Raw genomic sequence first — 18,971 nt, 5'->3', positions numbered from 1 at the left:
TGTTATGCACGGCCTCCGTGATGTCAGAAGTGCTCACAACGAACTTCCAACGCTCATACCTGAGCTCTATCTGTTCAGTACATGCCATTTGAAAGGAATCGGAAAGGAAGTGGAAAGGAAGTTTTGATGCAAGATTATAATCACTCTCACATGACCTCGAAATTACTTTGACTTCATTCATTCACTATTACCTTCAATCCATTCCACTATCACTTTTCCTTCACTTTAACTCTTCCTATTTTTACACCGTTATCTAATTATTCAAGTCTTCTACTTGTTCAAATCGTTCTTTCCTCTTACATCAATCCTCTATTCACCCACTGCCATAGATTACTCAGCCGGGGCCTCGAGGCTTCTGCCGGGGCCTGTATACCTCCAAGATTACTCTTCTGATTCAGGAGATGCCATATCATCTATGATCACCACCTGAGAATTTTATTGCGTATATCGGTACCACCTAGATATGATGTGGCTGATCTCACCTTTTACACTGTCTAACGTCATTTCTTCCAAGGTTGTTACCACTGCATGGTCAGTGACATGACTGGAGGTTATGTGAGAATCAGATATATGACAGACCTGATGGCCCAGCAACAAGAGGAATACGGAAAGAATGTTTTTTTCGCTAGCTATTCTGGAAATAAAGAACACGCACACAATTTTGGAAGCCGATTTTCAACTGCTATATAAATGATTAGTGACGAAGCAGATACTATGAGATACGGTTCTATTTTAGATACTCCATCATCTAAAATGCAAATATAGTGGTAGGAGGCCGCTGATATTGTCGCTAGGGAGAATTACACGAAGGTTGTCACATCGAGAGGGATGGTTCTAAGAGAATTCTGCCACCTCATCCTTGGTATCGACAATAACGAAACTCTGAACTTCAGTCTCACGAGCAGAGAGGAATTATTGATACCCTGAAGCGTGCGAAGGAAATGTCGGACCAGGTGCGCTTGACTGAGTATAACAAAGTGCTCCTAGAGAAACACATCTCAGAGGTGCAGGCTCAGGCGATAGCTCGAACTTGTGATCAGCCCACGAAGAAAGTTCTTCATGGAAAAGCAACTCGCTCATCACCAAGGGAAATTATGACATCCCCGATTATACCAAGTCGGGTTTGCAGTAGAAAGAAGCCTGCAAATCGTCAGCATCACCTACACTAAATTTAAGGAATATCGTGCTCGTTCTTATTCAAAAAGGAAGATTGAGTCTCATTGAGATGCGCATGAGGCGAAGCAAAAGGCGGATAATACTAGTTCTCGTGCAAAGAAGAATGTGATGACTGATTAGTAAATCATCACTCGCACCTTAGAGGGGAGAAGCGCTAAACTACTCTTTCATCTATCACTTTCTCCAATGCACTAGTCATGAGGAGAAAGACCGGGCGAGTGATCATTTATGACCAATTTCATCAACCCTCAGTCGATATAATATGGAGAGAAGGAAATTCAAGCTCCTGAACTCTGTAATATGACTAGAACTGGAGCTAGGGACCAAGCAAGTCAGATCCTTGATAGATAAGGACTTACTCGATCATCACCTTAGAGAAAGAGTTGAAGGAGATGCAAGCTCAACAACCTTCAAGAATTGCCATCGAGGTTCTTGACTCGTGGTTGGTCTACTGAACCATGAAAATTGACGAGCAGAGCTGTACACAGCGACTCCGACCCCAAGCTCGTCCCATAGAACGTTGTAATATGCAACAATATTATCAAGCCGTCATTCGATCTACAATCAAACACACCTCCAACCCTTAAGACTGTAAAGGCTCTCAACACAGTAATCCAGCATAGAAGCAGTCGGATGTCGCAACATCAGACTACATTGGCTTTACTTTATTTTCATTAGAAGGGTAGTTTGTAACGGTGCTAGCGTTCAGAGCCAGTTGGAAGTTCCGGCGGTTCAGTCGATCGACGTACTTTATGTTGATTTCAAGACACTTAGCAGAGCTTACTAGATGCCATTCTAAGCAAAATCGATGGGCCTTAAGGTTGTTGGTGGGCTGAAGGTTCTTTGGGCCAAGGAGCCTTTCATATACGACTAGACTAGGCTGGGAACTACAAAAAGGATTTACGACCTGGACATGAGAGCTTTCACATAACCTGATTTCAGTACTCAGCAGTTGGAGAAGGAGATGCGATTCGGGGTACAGACTTCAGAATGGAGAAATGGACTATATCACTTACATGAGCCACTGTGAAAAAACCTGGGGAAATCCCAACGTTCCAATACTCTATATCCATAAAGAAATTTGGACAGCAACGCGTACCTGATTTTCTACCTAGCTAGTTTATTGATATGATCAATCTATTTCAATATTGGTATATACCTAGGTAACCCTAGGTACTATGAAAGATGTTCACTGAAAAATAAAAAATAAAAAAGCAAATGTAGAACTAGTGACTGCTCCATTTATTCTGCTCTGCGTAAGTTGCTATGAAAAGAAAAAAAGAGATCAAGGAAAAAAGATAAACACATAGCAAAAACCTGCCAAACACACCCCCAAGGCCCAGAATTCTAAGCAAGTGGTAACTGTGTGAAATGTACATAGATGCGGCAGGAGCCCAGAAGGTATTGTGGGTAGATCAGATGAGAGGGATATATCAAATAGAAGTACGTGCGTCGAAAAAGGAAAATAGATAAGAAAAAAAAAAAAAAAAAAAAGGTGAGGAAAAAGGTAAAAGAAATGAGGCAAGAAAAATTAACCTGGTAGGTCAATTAAAATGGGTAAACGAAAAGTCAAGAAATTAAAGGGTCAATAAACACATGGCGAAGAGAAAGTCTATCATGCCGGAATGATCGAGATCGAGGGAACCGGTCTATGATACACAATCGATGGACCTCGCAGAATGGACTCGGCAATGGTCGAGAAAGAGTGTGGGTTATGCAGTGTTGCAAGGGTCAAGCAAAGAGATTTCATGAGTGAGGGAAGAACGGGATGCCGCGCTTTTTGAAATACAAGGGAACAAAAAGAATTCGCAATCAAAATGATATCGTGGGCGGAAATTTGCTTAGAAGTTCTGGGCAATGCCTGCATTCCCTTGTCGTGGGTATACGCCTGGGTTTTCAATGCGAGTGTTGCGACGTGCCGTCACATCCCGGATCACAGGTTGATAGTCTTCGGGTGTACCCCAAGCACCATGTCCCGTAGCCTCGCCATAGTAAGGGTTTTCACCGTAGTAGGGCCCGGGTGCTTGGTGAGTAGACAGGTGGCTTTCTTCAGAAGCCTCGGATCGATTGGCATTTGAGTAGGCCGAAGAGGCGTTGGAGGGTCCACGATGGATATCACCATTACGGTTAGCTGAAACGGGAACGGCGCCTAGTACGCCAATAGGCTCGATGGGCTCCATCTCACCAGAGTCCGGACGAACACCGTCTGAGTATTGGACAGTGCCTTCGCTCGGGGTTGCGCCGTGGTGGTAGCCGCCAGCACCGCTGCCCTCGGACATGGCGATTCCCATTCCGTTGGACAGGTTGGTCGAGGCCTTGCGTCCGGCTGAGGTGGTACCCCAACCACGGTATCCTGATGAGTGATCGTCCTTGAGTGACACCCCACCCATTCCAGAAGGATCGTTGTTCGGGTTGAAACCATACTCCTCGACTTCCTTACGGCGCTCCTCTTCTGCGGCCTTCTTCGCCTTGCGCTTACGCCAGAGGAATATGGCGGCTAGAGCGATCAGCGCGACGGAGACAACGGGTACAACGACTGCCACAGCGATAGTGCCACTAGCAGACAGGCCGTGAGAGGCGGCAGCGGTCGAAGTCGATAGCGCGCCCGTGGTGGTTGCACTGGAGGAGGTGATGGTCGATGGCACGCTGGTGACGAGGCCATTTGATTCAGTGGAAGTGACGTAGACAGTAGTGGCGCCTTGCGTGGTAGGGGCAGCGGTGGTTGAATCGCTGCTGCTACTGGTAGTCTCGCTGCTGCTGGTGCTGGTGGTAGAGCTGCTCGTGGAGGTACTAGTTGTGGAGGTGGAGGTGGAGGTAGGGGTGGAGGTGGATGAAGTTGTGGAAGTAGTCGATGTTGATGTCGAGGTCGAAGTAGTAGAGGTGGAAGTGGAAGTTGGAGTGGTTGAGCTCTCACTTGTGCTCGTAGAACTGCTCGTTGTGCTGGTTGTGGGAGTTGTAGCAGCGGCGGTAGTAGTGGTCGCGGCGGCGGCAGCGCTGGTGGTGACAGCGTCGGCGGCGGCGGCAGCACTTGTCGCAGCCTTGGCAGCAGCGGCAGAACCAGACATGATTAATATTGGAATCTCAATTGGAAATGTGTATTCTAGGTTGAACGGTCGGGTGTAAGTTGGGGGGAGTAAGCCGGAAGGTCGTGGAAGTTGGGAAAGTGGCGTTTGGAGACCTAGGATGTCCGGCTGTAGAGATTTCAAGGGTAGATTTCCAAGGTACCGAGTTCGACCGAATTTTTTAAGGAGTGACAGAGATTGAGGTCTTAAAAGAGTGAAAGATATGAACTTGTGACGAGTTCAGGGGGGGAGGGTGAAGTTGGCGGATGGACTAAAAAACAAGAGAAAAAGAAAGAAAAGGGTGGTAAAGATCCAAGAAGAGCAAAAGCATCAAATTGAAAAGTGGAATAAGAGCAGAGAAGTCCTGTAGTCGGGAGCCATGGGAGGTTGAAGGTTGTGTGGATGGGAAGTGGAAACTTGGAAGAGAAAGTGGAGATTTCTGTACGTTCTCGGTATCCGCATTCCAGTATTAATAGAAGTGTTCAGTTTTGACGTAGTATTAAACTGTACCTGGTTGCGGATGTTTTATGCTCTATATCTTGTGTTTTGTGTTTTATGGTTTGTGTTTTATATTTTATGTTATGATTCCTGGCGTGTTTACTCTGATATTCCTGAAGCCCGGAGTAAGCATAACAACAAATACTAAGTACCACAAATACCACGGATATTAATATTCATATCTTGCATATCCAACTTTTACTCATATTCAGTAACAACGCAAGATTCAAAACACAATATGATTGGATAATTAGTATCCAACGGTTGATCAGATTCCACGGTACAACAATACGCTTGTATTGTACTTAATTACGGCCGTTTACGACCAGTTTTCATTAAGGTTGCAACTTTCAATGTGACATATCTAGTCAAGTGTAGTAGAGAGTAGAAAGTACAAAGTAGAGAGATGTCAAGGGCTACTATTACTACTCTAATCTAGAGAAAAGGGGCATATGTGCCGCTAATTACGCAATATCCACTAAGTGGAGTCTGTTCTTCGAAAACTAACGTCCACACCTGATTTTTGGTTGGATTTACTTAGTACTCATTTTAACATGACGAAATCATGTCTTACACTAGTACTAAGTAGTAGGCCAGGCCGAAATGATTCAATATATACAGTATACAGCCGATAGAACTCAACTCAATCATCTTCTATTTACGCCAGAGTCGATTTTCAAATGGTAGAAAAAAGAATGATAAGAAATGAAAAAAAAAAAAAAAAAAAAAGTCCAAGTCCAGGAGGGGGAAATAAAAAAATGAATACCACCCTCCTACTTCCAAGCACCGTACCATGAGAAACGCAGGTCATGACGGGTTTAAAATATAGCACAGGTCGTGATAGGGCCCCTGGGGGAAAACAAAAATAACAGAATTGAGTATCACCGTTGCGCCAAGTCCATTTGCGGACGCAGCGTATTCACCAAGTCATCTTTGGTACCGACCATATCGGCTGGCAGGCGGCTGACACGGTAGTTGCCATTACGAATATTGTTCATGTGAGTGTTCGAAATAGCACTCCGGTTGCTACGGATGCTGCCTGCGTCGCTGCCAGAATCGGCGTTCTTGAATCGGGGCGGAGGGGCAAAGTCCAGTGACGTGAATGCGCCTGATTTCCGCAGCGCGTGTGGACTTGGCATCGCAGAGAGATCATCAAACACTGAAGCAAGCGGTGTATGAGATCGGAATGCTGGACTGTAGGGCATCGTTCCACCGGTGGGGGTTTCAGGGCGACCTTCAGCTCGGCCGCGGAAACCGCTGCTAGGAGCGAAGTCGGCTGCCATGAATATGGAGTCATCCTTCAACATGTGCGGAGTGGGAAGGATGTTGAGTGGTGACGGGGGCGGCATCTTACGAGGAGCTCCACGAGGTCCACCGGGAGGGGGACGCGCAGAGGCCGAGGAGAATGCCCGTGGTCCGGGATTGAAGCCGGCAGAGTTGGTGGCCATATGGCGGGCGCCGCCTTGGAAGCGAGGAGGCATGCGAGGGGGAGGAGTCATGGCTCGACGGCCGATGGGTTCGGCGAACGGAGCTTGAGGGGCGGCATCGAAGTAATCTCCAGTGGTGGGATCATAGACGTACCCACCGTCGTATACCTCGGAGCCGTGGTCTTCATAGTAGGTCGTCTCCCGCTTGCTGTCGTCAAAGTATTCCTTGTAGAAGGATCGGATGCGGTTGGCACGCTGCTCCGGGTTGTCGGTGGGATCATCTGGGGGCAGGGGACGCACACCAAGAGTCATCCGACGGGTATCACGACGAGGGTCGTAGGCCGGAGTTTCAGGCTCTGCAGGCATATTGGGCATATGGAGTTCGTCCTCGGCCTCGGTCAGTTGAATATTCACTGCGGGAACCATCATTTCTGAGTGTCGCTCATCTCCATAGTCGCTGACTTCACTAGCTGGGAAGGAAATTCTTGGGAGTTGAGTCTGCTGCCTGTGTTCAGGCTCGGGCATCGCTACAGGCTCAGGGTAGGTGAGAGGGTGATCCGGTAGCGGGAAGTTGGGACGGTCTTCATGGTAGTCAGTTTGGTGAGGAGAGCTGTCATAATGAAGATCCTCTTCTGAGCCCAAACTGAACTGAGGCTCTGCAGACAGAGGAGACGGTTCAATGGTCTGATTTTGGTTACCAACAGGCAATACTTTGTTACGCTCGACGGGAGAGATAGGGGAGTTAGATGACGAGGGAGCCAGAGCAGATCCAGGGCCACGCTGTTGAGGCCCTCCAGGAGACCTGGTGCGGTATTCGTTGGTAGGACTCTGGTATATCGGAGGAGAAGAGCGGGACATGTGTGCAGCATTCCCCAGAAGACCTGCATTGGGCTCCTCCAGGCCTCCAAAGCGAGTAGAACCTCCATAAGATCGAATGGAGGCATTGTCATTCTGCGTGAACGTAGCCGGGCGATACTTGTCGTCGTCAATTGATCGAGAAATCGAATGCAGCGAGTCTCGTGAGGGACTTTGGATTCCAGGTGGCATCAGATAAGGAACAATATCTAGAGACAAGCCTCCTTTGGTATGTGTCATTTGTTGTCCCTTGCCGGACTTGGAATTTACAATGTCCATGCCAAAATCGAGAGATCTGTGCTTGTCCATTTCATCCTCTTGAGACAACTTCTTCACATGTCGTCGGTGAAAGATAACCAAAATGACAACGGCACAGATAATGGGGATACTACTTCGGCGTCAGTATGAATGGTCCCCTATTTTAATATCTCCAACTACATACCCAGCACCGAATACCACTGGTAATACAGTTGTCATCAAGTTACTAGTGGGTTTCTCTCCCGAGCTTGTCTCGGTTGCAGATGCGGTGGATGTAGAGTCATCTCGTGCGACGAGAGAAGGCAATACGGAGCCTATAGTGGTAGAGGCGGCAGAGAATAGAAAAGGCAGTCGTTGAGAGGGAATAACATCCCGTCGAGTATGGTTAAGGACACGCATTTTGGGTTAGTGTTGTCGTCGATAGGACGCTTCCAGCACGTTGATCGACGAGTTCTCAGATTCCGTGGCAAGAGGTAAGAGGTAGGTATTTTGATTAATACGAAGTCATTGAAAGTTCGCAATATTGAATTTGAAGCGCTCTAAAGAGTGAACGGACCGATGTCCTAGGAAGTAAAAGAGCGAAGGTGGCCAGCAGCCAAAAGAGAGACAGACAAGAAGCGAGCGAGTTGGAGAAGTTCAAGGAAAGAGGAGAGAAGAAGAGAAGGAAGTCACAAGTTCTGGGCCCGTTTTTTCCACTAGTGCGAACAGTTGTGTGTACTGTACAGAGTACTTCCTTCTTCATTCAGTAATCAATACTGTATTTGCCTTTCAAATCTCCGCAATTTCCTCTGCCCCCTGAGACTTGATAAGCTGCTTAATTTAGACTGCCCCTTTGACCCCCCTTCACTTTCCCCTGCTTTTCATCTGAGTCTTGATATTTATATTTTACCACTCTTATTTTGTACATTAATACGAGACAAATGGAGATCAATAAGTAAGGTATACAAGACTGAGACTCTTTTGGCTCAGAACGGATAGACTCAGGAACCCGCTATCACAGCCAATCAGGGCCGACGTTACCCCTGAATCGGAAATGAGCGTATAATGTTATTTACTTCCAATACACATCAATACATCAAATCCAGTAATTATTCATGTAAGGATCAAGGGGCTTTACTAGTGGACCTTATCTGTGATGAGAGTACGGAGTAAACAGTACTAAATTCCTTCGTTCCCTACCTGAGACGGAACCGCTCATATTACCGGGCGTAGGGTTCTCCATTATGGAGTGGGGAGCTGGATAAAACCCGGACATTTAAAGATCACTCATTGTCTTCATAGGCTTTAGTACTATAGTTTCCATGAGCTCCACGGGAGCCTATATAATTATAGATCTAGGTATCCTCTTCCTTTTCCCATGGGTCTGTCACAACGGAAGGCTTATATAGTCAAGAGTCTGCCAATATTCGCCTTCATAGAAGTAAGACACTGTTTCTTGGAAGTTCCCCACTTATCTGTGGACTACGTGATATGGTTTCTCATTGATTTGCTGATCGGATTTTAGCCCTACTCTAACTTCTGGATCTCAATAATTATAGCCTCATTCATTAGTCCATATGTGACTACTGATCGACAAAGTCTCTCTGCCTTCCAAGGACCAAGATCAATCAATTGATATTCAAACTTGGATTATCCAGGTGGTTACATCCATGAATATCAAGATACCTAATCAGGTAATATCTTCAGTTTTCAACATGGAAATGGAGCTTAGAATTCATAATCCCTGGAAGTTGTGCTTTTAGACATCTTGAGCAAACCCCATAATACGTACCTATGTACTATTTTTTCTATGCCAGTCCTTGGCGTTCCTCTTCCGTATTAGTGCCCCATCGCTGCTTTTGCTCACTGAGTTTAACTGAGCAATGTGTTACATAAGCTCATTAATCTAGTCACTGAGTAACTATCAACACTCAGCACTCGGTGAATGCTTAGTGAGTGCCCTCTTCATGTAACTATCTAATTAACTAGTCAACTAATCAATAGTAATCATATTATTTATGCCAGAGGCATCGAGAGATATGATCATGTGACATGACGAAGAAGACGTCTAATCAGGACTAGTGGGTTGTTTAAATAGAACATCACTAATTAGGACTAGTCCGTCAGTATGTGTTATCCAAAAACTCACAATTACTTGAATTCCAACAATCACTTGCAAAATGTCAGAGAATCGAGCAAATTCTTCCACAAACATTAAGACCCGGTTTATGGTTTTTTTCGGACACGCATCGGCTCTCCAGTTTGCCTGATTCCGTCTTGTCACAGTATGTAGATGTCGTGATTCATTGCGGTGACCTTACAGAAGAATCAAAGCTCGACGAGTTCAGAGCTACTATTCGATTTCTCCAGGCCGTGAATGCTCCTCTAAAACTCGTGATTGCTGGGAACCATGATTGGACAATGGATATTCCCAAATTCGAAAGAAAGGTCGCAGAAGTCAGACCCCCCTTAGACCCTCAGCTCGTTCAGGAAATATACGGCTACCAAGGAGAATCTCGAAAGCTAGTATGTGAGCCTAGTACTGGAACAAATTTTCTTGATAGAGGCACATATTCCTTTCAGCTTAAAAATGGTGCTTTATTAAAAGTCTACGCTAGCCCATACACACCAGCTTTCGGCGCATGGGGCTTTCAGTATAACCCAAATCAGGGACATGAATTTTCTATTCCATATGCTGATGTTGTGATAACACACGGTCCACCAAAAGGTATTATGGATGGTCAACGAGCAGGCTGTCCATATCTTTTCGAGGAAATTGCCCGAGCCCGGCCTCGGATGCATTGTTTTGGACATATACATCATGGATGGGGTGTCAAATTAGTTACTTGGCGAAGTAAGATTAGCGACAAGCCTTCACACTTGACTGACATCGATAACGGAAAGTCTGTCCTTATTAAAAGACTTAACACTCTGCGGCCGGAGGATTTAAAGGTACTTTCTGCTTGTGTAGCCAGCCACTACTGAGAATCCACAACCACTATAATATGGCTTCCAAACCCCTTTTGTCAATGCTGCGATCAAGGGCTCGTTAGATCTTCCAACACAGCCACCGTGGCTTATTGACCTTGAGCTTCCTACAAGCAAAAATGATGAGCTGGCAAACACGATGAATAGAAATCATTAAAAATGTGAGTTATAGGATTGTCTTTCAAACGCAGTTTGGCCATCAGGTTCATACGAGAAGTTTGCCGCACCAGCATAAACTTTGGTCGATATCTCGAGAATAACTTCTTGTGATCCTACGATATCAATGTCCTCTGTACTGTAAACAGAGGTTTTTATAACACTCGCAGATCCTCCAATAAGGATGACCTCATGTTGATTGTTCGCTTGCTAATCTCGTTGCTGCACGAAAGCATTCAGTGAGAACATCTTTCATCACTAACGTTATCCTTCACCGTACAGGCATATTGTAGGGATATCTTGTCAGGACGTAATGTGCTTCTTTTTTGAAGTATTTCGTAGAGGAAAGTCTTGATCTGCTCAAAAAACATGGTCAATTAGCTTGAACACGTAATTCAGTGAGCAGTCGAAAAAGGCTCATGCTCATACTTGACTAAGAAAAATAAGAGTAATATCTACTACTGCGAAGACGAACCAAGGAGAAAATAAATGCGGTCAGCAATCCTTAGGAAGAAACAGAGACTAAGAGCTACGAACAGAAACTATAGAAAAAAAGAAGAGTAAAAATAAGACGGGAAAATAATCAGAAACGTGATGAGAGAAGCTCTCTCCTAGAAAAGCTAGTAGGTAAACTACCAGAGACGAGCACTTACTAACTTTCATTGTAGTTTTTATCATAACTATTATCATAATTATCATCGCGAATTTCATCAAACTCATTCTCATCGTCGTAATCGTCCTCAATCATGTGACTTGACTCTGAGCGCCCTCATAAAAGCGGCGGCAGCTAAGATAGGAAAGCCCCACCTGGCAGAGGAAATAAGGTACGTATCGCTACCAGGTAATGAGATACACAGAACGCCCCAGGGCTAGCTGCGCTTGGTATTTGGGCAACTACAATTGACAGTTTTTGCATGTGGCGTTCCCTTTTCGTATTAGTTCTCGCCTCTGAGCGCCCAACGACACAAGTGGTAGAGATATACTTCTTTCGTTGATTAATAAAATTAGATCGATAATAACGCCCACATGAGGTGATGGGGGTTGAGCAGCCATGGCTAGGTAAACAACCTTGGAAGAATGCAGTAGTTTGAGAATTTTATTGGTATAGCTTGATGAAAAGTGATATGGTTTCTTTATTAAAGAGAGAACTCGTCCATGCTGACTTTCGGCTTCTGATTTGCCCAGTGATTTATCACGACCTTAATGACCGAACTCAGGTAAACTGAGCTTTTCCATCTCCGTAATTACTTTGGTCTTTCATTTGAGTCGTACTCCGGGGATTCAATGAATGTATTATGAATTTTGATCGTGATAACTAGTACGGCTGAAAGATATTCCGAACTTTATTTACATACCGGCAGATAGTTAGCCTGATATTCAATTAATTGATCCGGTATATTACGTCCAATCTTTAAGATATAGGAAAATATTATCTCAGTCAAACCCATTAGGCTATTGGGTATGGAGGTCCATAGAGCCACAAGTAAAGTGTACGTTGAATTACTGAAGCAATTTGCGGATGCTGATTAGGGCTGCCCTCATGCTAATTCTAGATCGTAGCAAAATGATGAGGACCATCAGCTGAAATATTGCACCTGCATATACCAATATTTCATTGTACCTGCATAGCCAGGTGCTTCCTCATCATTTCAAACTTGAGATCGTGATCAAGTAGTACTATTTGAATCTCTTGGTATCAGATTGAAACATCCCTTGTTAGACACCGACCATGGAGCGAAGTTGGGAGTTTCCCTAGAACCTTGGAATATTCGAAGCTCGAGTTCATCCATTCTGTCCATAGCCCTAATATGGATGCATCGAAAAACCCCAGAATGACGTAGATGCCTTGAATAACCGAGCTCGGGGTATCCCCGACGATAGCCTTCCAATATCAACTTCTGATAAGGAAAAATTAACAGAAGTGACCTTGGATTGTCTAGGCCGTCAAAGCTCGGTCAGTGTCGGCCCTCTAATGGATACTCCGAGCAGGATTCACAATTCCAATCTCAAATGTCTAATACAACTCTAGGGCTAGACACTATGAGGGTTGTTTACCCTTCAAACCAAGTTAGAAACTAATTGATTTGAATTTGTAGAGCATTGGAAGTTCTAAATGTATGAAATGACCGAATTAGGGCTAATTGCAGAGCTTCATATTATCAAACATCCATGGAATGAACATTTGGTGATCCACATTTTTAGATCAGGGCTCCATATCTTGCCGCGTGAAAGCTTTCAAAAACGAACTACCTAGGTGGTACTAACTAGATCAGAATTTAGTTGATATAATTCAGTATATTTACACTCGCATCATCCCTTCCTGCCATTGCCAACATCCAGCATCTCTCGATATCAAAAAAATCACCTTGGATCCGACCCACCATGGAGTCTGCATGGGATGTAGAGAAGAGCCTCGAGAGCGTCCATCAAACTTCATCGCTCTCTTCCTCCTCATTCTCAGTTTCATCCTCATCCAGAGATGAACTATCCCGTATCCAAACAGCACATTCCCTCCACGGCTCCTGTCTAGACAGACACACAACAGCCCTAAGCCGGATAGCAACAGCCCAAAGCCAACACACCGCAACAGTGGGTGCGAGTATAAAAAGCACACAAACACAGAAACCCCTACCAGAATTCGGCGCCGGACGCCCTTACCCACCAGCTCTCCCCTCCCAAGATGAATACGTGGTAGAATTCGCGGGTCCAGACGACCTGCTACACCCCCAAAACTGGAGCTTGACAAAGAAGATCCTCACAGCAATAATGCTCTCCTTCACAACCTTCACAGTAACCTTCTGCAGTAGCCTCTACTCTCCCACAATCTCAGTCATCGCTCCAACCTTCAATGTCTCCGAAGAGGTTGGAACTCTAGGGTTATCTCTCTATGTCCTCGGCTTCGCGACAGGGCCTGTTCTCTGGGCTCCATTCTCTGAGCTAAAAGGCCGCCGTCTCCCAATCACGCTAGCAATGTTTGGCTTCACAATCTTCCAGTTCGCTGTCGCGACTGCGAAGGACCTGCAAACTATCATGCTGTGCCGCTTCTTCGGCGGCTTCTTCGGCGCTTGTCCCGTCACTGTAGTTGCGGCCGTGTTCTCGGATATATTCGACAACCGCATCCGTGGCGTCGCGATAACAGTCTTCATCATGACTGTCTTTACAGGGCCGCTGTTCGCTTCTACTGTCGGCGGGTTCATTGTTCAGAGTTCCCTCGGCTGGCGCTGGACAGAATACCTAACAGGAATAATGGGCGGCGTAGCATTCACCGTCGACATCCTCTTTCTGTCAGAGACATACCCGCCTGTCGTCCTGATTCAGAAAGCGACAGAGCTGCGTCGCCGAACAAAGAACTGGGGTATACACGCGAAGCAAGAAGAGATCGAGGTCGACCTCAAAGAACTCATCCAGAAAAACTTCGGTCGTCCACTCAAGATGCTCGTTTCTGAACCGATTCTCCTCGCGCTGAGCATTTACATGGCTTTCCTATACGGCCTGCTCTATCTGTTTCTAACGGCTTACCCGCTTGTCTTTCAAAAGGTTCATGGAATGGGCAAGGGCATTGCTGGCCTGCCTTATCTGGCTATCATCATCGGCGAGTTTCTGGGCGGGTTCTTCATTCTCGCTACGCAGCCGTCATATAACCGGAAACTGGCTGCTAATAACGGGATTCCTGTCCCAGAGTGGAGGCTTCCGCCTGCTATTGTTGGTAGTGTTGCCTTTGCGGGTGGGTTGTTCTGGTTTGGATGGTCGGGCTTCAAGGCTGAGATTCACTGGGCTATTCCAACTACCTCGGGGGTTTTGACTGGGTTCGGACTGTTTTGCATATTTTTGCAGGCGCTGAATTATATTGTCGATGCTTATCTCCTTCTGTGAGTCCGAGTTAGAATATAGTATGCTTTACCTGGATAGAGTTGACAATCATTCGATTAGTGCTGCTTCTGCTTTGGGTGCGAATACCATTTTGCGTTCGGCTGCTGGGGCTGGATTTCCTCTTTTTGCTACTTATATGGTATGTCTCTCCTCATTTTTGACAGTCGTCCATGCTGATTCTAGCAGTTCAATGGAATGGGTATCAACTGGGCTAGTACGGTGCTTGGTTGTGTGTCTGCGTTGTTGATCCCGATGCCAATCATCTTCTACTTCTACGGTCCCAAGATCCGGGCCAAGAGTATGTTCGCGAGTGAATTTGCCATTATCGCCCAAGCCCATGCGCTACAGCCTAGATGAGTTCTGCTATTGGCTGCATATTGGAGCGTGTCTTGTTTAAACATAGAAATCCTTAATGTTATCTCATCCAACTTCAGGTTGGCACGTTTACTTCATTTTACACTATGCAAAGAGTCCCTGAATGGAAAAAATAAAAATAAAAAAAAGTCAAGAGTTCTTTCTACCACGTTCTATATTGGATAGACTGCGCTTTAAAAATGCTCGTGTCCGACTAGCAGGACACCAAAGATATGACATTGAAACTCATGCTCGACCCGAGAAGGTCAGGTCTTCGACCTGAAAATAGCGATCAAGAGCCCGCCAGGATTATTACAGCGCGATTATGGGATATGAGTTGCGCACACAAAATGCAACAGTAGAAAGGTAAAAACGCACTGAAGAGGAAACCCAAGGGGAACCCGATACCCTCGTACAAGCTTGAGCGGATGAGCACAATTGGAAACGGGAATAAAAGGCGATATGGGCTGAGCAATGTACACTGAGAGAGAAAGAATTGTACAATGAGATGATATGGCTTTTGAAGGTGCCCGGAAGGAGATGAAAATGACTCGGCTGAGAGCATGAGGAAAGCAAAGGGGGTGGGAAGAGATATGAGGTTATGATGTGAGTTAGAGTCTGAGGGGAGGATGAGTTATGGATATGGAATGGATATGAATGCGAGAGAAGAGGTCCAAATGCGAGAAAGTGGGAGATAAGGATGTTAGTGCATATCGGCTAGCGCAGCCTCAAAACATCCAATGTCGACGACATGCGAGGGCTGGTCAAATATGCGACGGAATGGAGGATCAGAAGGAAATGCATCATGGGAACTAGGGTCGACACCCTCTGCTTTGCGAATCACCTCTTTCAAAGCACGAGTGACAACCCCAGCGCGGACGACAAGGTCTCGGAGAGAAGACGTATCGAATGGTAATTTTTGAGGTGGCTGAGATGGAGTGAAGCCCGTGAACACCGCACTCTTCGGACGTTGACCCGGTTGAAGAATGTCAAGCACAGATTGCGGCTTTGGCGTATTAGACATTGGCCGGAGGGGCGAACTGAAACCTTGACCACCACGGCGTTGTTCGGGGCTTTCACTGCTGTCCTTAGATTGAACCAACGACGGCGGAGATAACTGTGACCCTGTCTGAGAACCCCCCATGAAATTTCGCTATTTTCTTTCGACGATACATTCAAGGCTTCATCTTCCGAATCGTCAAAGCTGAAAGTAAGAGACAATGGCGACCCAGGGGGGATCGGCGTTCTTCTTCGTCGTCAATCGTGGCCAGGTTGACGATTCCCTCAGCCTCCTTCCAGAGCTCGCCCGACGGTCCACCCAGAATATCCAAGACACTAGCCTGATGACGTAGCCGTTTGAGTTCTTCCACCAACAGCGTCAGCTCCTGTACTTGACCAAACTGGCCACGGAGGCTAGCCTGGCGCGCGAGAATGGCTTGCGGAACAGACATGCTGTGGGGAACAACATCCGGGCCTATGCCGTTGGCAGTCTGGACTGCAGTGTTTTCCTCGGAGTCGTCTTCGAAATCGAAATCGCTGTCCCAGTCTTCGCTCACTCCTTTCATGCCGAGTTTCCAGGTGGCAAATTTACCAGGAGTTTGACGTTCGCTGCTAACCGGGAAGTCATTTGCTACGGGAACACTTTGACTGCGCAGATGGATGGTGGAAGAAACCTTGCGACAGGCCGCGCGACTGTCTCGGTTGACTGCATTCTGCTTGCCATGTACAGTTCTCGGTCGTGTCTCTGAGTCAGAAAGATCACGATCAGCTCGTGAATGTGAATGCTCCGACCAGTCGAAGATGTTCATTTTCTGACTCAGTTGCGATCCGTTGGGGGAAGTCAGCTGCTCTGGTTGGTTCCGCATGTGGCGAGACCTGCTCGGCAAATCCGCAATCATGCTATACGAGTCTTCATCATCGAATAGACAATCAATTTCATCGACATGGACCCGGTTCCTAGGAGATGGCAGTGTAGCAGAGTAAAACGGGGGCTCTCGTTCCAGACGTGAGTTAAATGAACCACGAGGTAGCAGATCCTCCAGGGTCGTTACTTCCTCATTTGACAGCTGCAATCCTTCCTTGTCAAACATGGTCTCGATGCGCAGCCCTTGCAGACCACTGGCACTCGTTCGACGCGTTCGAACCGAGTCCCAGTAGTCTGTGACCATGTCGGTCTCGTATTCATCCGATGTTGTAAAAACCCGAGTATCGTCCGAGCCCATAATGGTGGATGATCTGTTTGAAGATTCAGCAAACGAATGCCTCTTCGGTCGACGTCGCAGTGAAGTATATTTGTATTCACTGGGACGACATGCATGTTGCCATGTCGACACGGCCACAGCATCTGAAGTCAAGGGGCGTTGTCGCCGTTGAGAAAAATTATAATCCTGAGAAACAGACCGAGGAACAAGTTGGAAGGCTCTATTGAAAGGGGAGATGGAAAATGTCGGGGATATGGGTTGTGGTCGGCGAAACACACTGGGATCTGTGATATTTCGCCGTTGAAATGGAGAGCGGCCTATGATAGGGCTTTGTATATCAAAGGGAGAGAGATCTGTTCCAAAGTTTCTTCCCTTTACCCGTTTTAAAGATCCGCCCCGTTGAGGACCGATGATGGGTTGACCCGATGCCGTTACTGTGTTGACCAAAATTCTTTTCGGTTCCTTATCGAGTGACGAAGTTTGTCGATGCTCTCGTTGTTTTGGGGAATCTGGGCGTGGTGGTGAAGATGGCGGTGGGGATTGCGCCTGAAATGGGTCAGAGAACAGCACCGGGGGTATGAGTTCAGGTTCGACGATGGATTCAGATTCGATGATGGATTCAGGTTCGACGACAGCTTCAAGTTCAGGTTCAGGTTCAGGTTCAGGTTCACAACCTGGAATAACCTGTTTGGTGAATGCAGTTGACAGGACTAATGCCGGCAGTGATTCCTGATCGGGTATGATCAGACGCACAGGCTGCATCCTTGTAGTGTTGATAGAGAGCTTTCGGGGGGGCTTTTCAGAGAGTTTATCTGGGTTAGGGGTGAGGTATGGTTTCCAGCCATCTTGCTCGTCGATGTCGAACTCGGACTCTTCCAATACAGGTTGAGGCGAATAGTTGTCGAAGTTGAAGTCGCGAAGGGGGTCTTCACGAAGGGAATCTAGTCGCATTGACTGTGGTCTTGAGCGGGGTTTTTGATCGCTCGTCGCGGGCCTGCGCGTTATCGGTGGGGGTAGATCTGAAGTATTCACCACACTCGGGTGTACATTTGAAAGGTGTGATGGTACCCGTTTGATCAACCTGTTGGTCTGTTGTTGACTTGCGGGACGGGAAGTCGCTGGGCTAGATCCATGGGATGGCATAGTCGAACCGTGGGTTGCATTGTCACGAATGGAAGCCAGTGATAGGCGTCGCAGCCAACGCGTCGGTCCTCGTTGTGACTGCGGCTCGATAGGTTGTTCCTCGGTGATTTCCAGGGGTGGGCTTGCTAGCGGGCTTATGAAGGGACTGGTCAGCGAGCTGGCCAATGTTTGGCCACGACGTCGCAGGTGAGCTGCGCCACAAGTCAAAGAGTTTCTTCTGAAATCTGAACCCTGCGATTGAGTTGGGCGATGTCCTTGTCCGTGCCTGTCTGGCCTTTTGTCACCTATCCATCTGGCCCCCTCTGAGTTCAGCCGCGCCGGTTGCGCGGTCTCCGGGCGCACATCCAGGATAGAATTTGAGTCGCAGGGTGTATTACGCAATAATTTCCGGCGCCAGGTTGTATTCTTTGAGCGATCAACGCGGCCTAGTGCGAAGCCGGAAGTAGCTATTCCGATAGTGCTCAAAGCACAAAGCTGATAGACATTAGTACCGGGACATTAGCCTCGGGTAAAACTTCAAGACTTACAGTAGAGATATGATCCATACTCAGCTGTGAAGAATGTCAAGCACCCTCCAGCCTAACTCCGCAAGAATAACGGTTGCGACTTGACATCCCATTGGGTTTCTTTAGGAGAGAATAACGAATGGATTCAAGATGTTGCAGAGACAAAGGAGATCCGGATAAAGTGAAAGTCAAAAAATAAAAACAAATAAAAAATAAAAACAAAATAAACGAACGTGGGCCCTTTCAAGAGTTAAAACGACAAAAGCCCAGACAGGGCCTGTGAATAGGGAAGGGTTAGGAGATCAGTGACGAGAGGTGGGGGAAAGTCAACAAACAAATCTCATAAAAAGCGCTAAAAGTTAGGGTGATTGATTACCAACGCTAGGGGAGTAGAAGGATATTCAATTATTCCATCTTTCCTTTATAAAATCAAGGCATTTAAATTAAATCCCATTTATTCTGTTAATGCTTATTGCTTTTTATCGTCTTTAATTCATA

At 46.5% G+C, this 18,971-nt stretch overlaps 5 protein-coding genes across 5 annotated transcripts; 2 read left to right on the top strand and 3 right to left on the bottom strand.

Annotated features, from left to right (window-relative positions):
- Positions 1-3,017: 3,017 nt before the first annotated feature.
- On the bottom strand, positions 3,018-4,241 carry N7495_000639 (uncharacterized protein; the record flags this gene model as incomplete). Its single annotated transcript, XM_057203309.1, has 2 exons — positions 3,018-3,874; positions 4,091-4,241. 2 exons carry the CDS (start codon positions 4,239-4,241, stop codon positions 3,018-3,020), a joined length of 1,008 nt encoding a protein of 335 aa, XP_057067382.1.
- A 1,376-nt stretch (positions 4,242-5,617) lies between these two features.
- Positions 5,618-7,675, bottom strand: N7495_000638 (uncharacterized protein; the record flags this gene model as incomplete). The annotated part of the gene is made up of 2 exons (XM_057203308.1): positions 5,618-7,406; positions 7,461-7,675. 2 exons carry the CDS (start codon positions 7,673-7,675, stop codon positions 5,618-5,620), a joined length of 2,004 nt encoding a protein of 667 aa, XP_057067381.1.
- Positions 7,676-9,435: 1,760 nt separating this feature from the next.
- On the top strand, positions 9,436-10,240 carry N7495_000637 (metallophosphatase domain-containing protein; the record flags this gene model as incomplete). The annotated part of the gene is made up of 2 exons (XM_057203307.1): positions 9,436-9,479; positions 9,517-10,240. The coding sequence occupies 2 exons, from the start codon at positions 9,436-9,438 to the stop codon at positions 10,238-10,240; spliced, it is 768 nt and encodes a 255-aa protein (XP_057067380.1).
- Positions 10,241-12,781: 2,541 nt separating this feature from the next.
- N7495_000636 (MFS transporter) lies at positions 12,782-14,626 on the top strand (the record flags this gene model as incomplete). Its single annotated transcript, XM_057203306.1, has 3 exons — positions 12,782-14,268; positions 14,330-14,408; positions 14,456-14,626. The coding sequence occupies 3 exons, from the start codon at positions 12,782-12,784 to the stop codon at positions 14,624-14,626; spliced, it is 1,737 nt and encodes a 578-aa protein (XP_057067379.1).
- A 700-nt stretch (positions 14,627-15,326) lies between these two features.
- On the bottom strand, positions 15,327-18,586 carry N7495_000635 (uncharacterized protein; the record flags this gene model as incomplete). The annotated part of the gene is made up of 3 exons (XM_057203305.1): positions 15,327-15,748; positions 15,852-18,441; positions 18,539-18,586. The coding sequence occupies 3 exons, from the start codon at positions 18,584-18,586 to the stop codon at positions 15,327-15,329; spliced, it is 3,060 nt and encodes a 1,019-aa protein (XP_057067378.1).
- Positions 18,587-18,971: the final 385 nt, after the last annotated feature.

The sequence above is a fragment of the Penicillium taxi genome, assembly GCF_028828555.1.
Source record: "Penicillium taxi strain IBT 34144 chromosome Unknown utg000001l_segment0_segment0, whole genome shotgun sequence".
Taxonomy (NCBI): Eukaryota; Fungi; Ascomycota; class Eurotiomycetes; order Eurotiales; family Aspergillaceae; genus Penicillium; species Penicillium taxi.
Note: the sequence above shows the minus strand (reverse complement) of the source record. Positions and strands in the feature narration are given on the sequence as shown.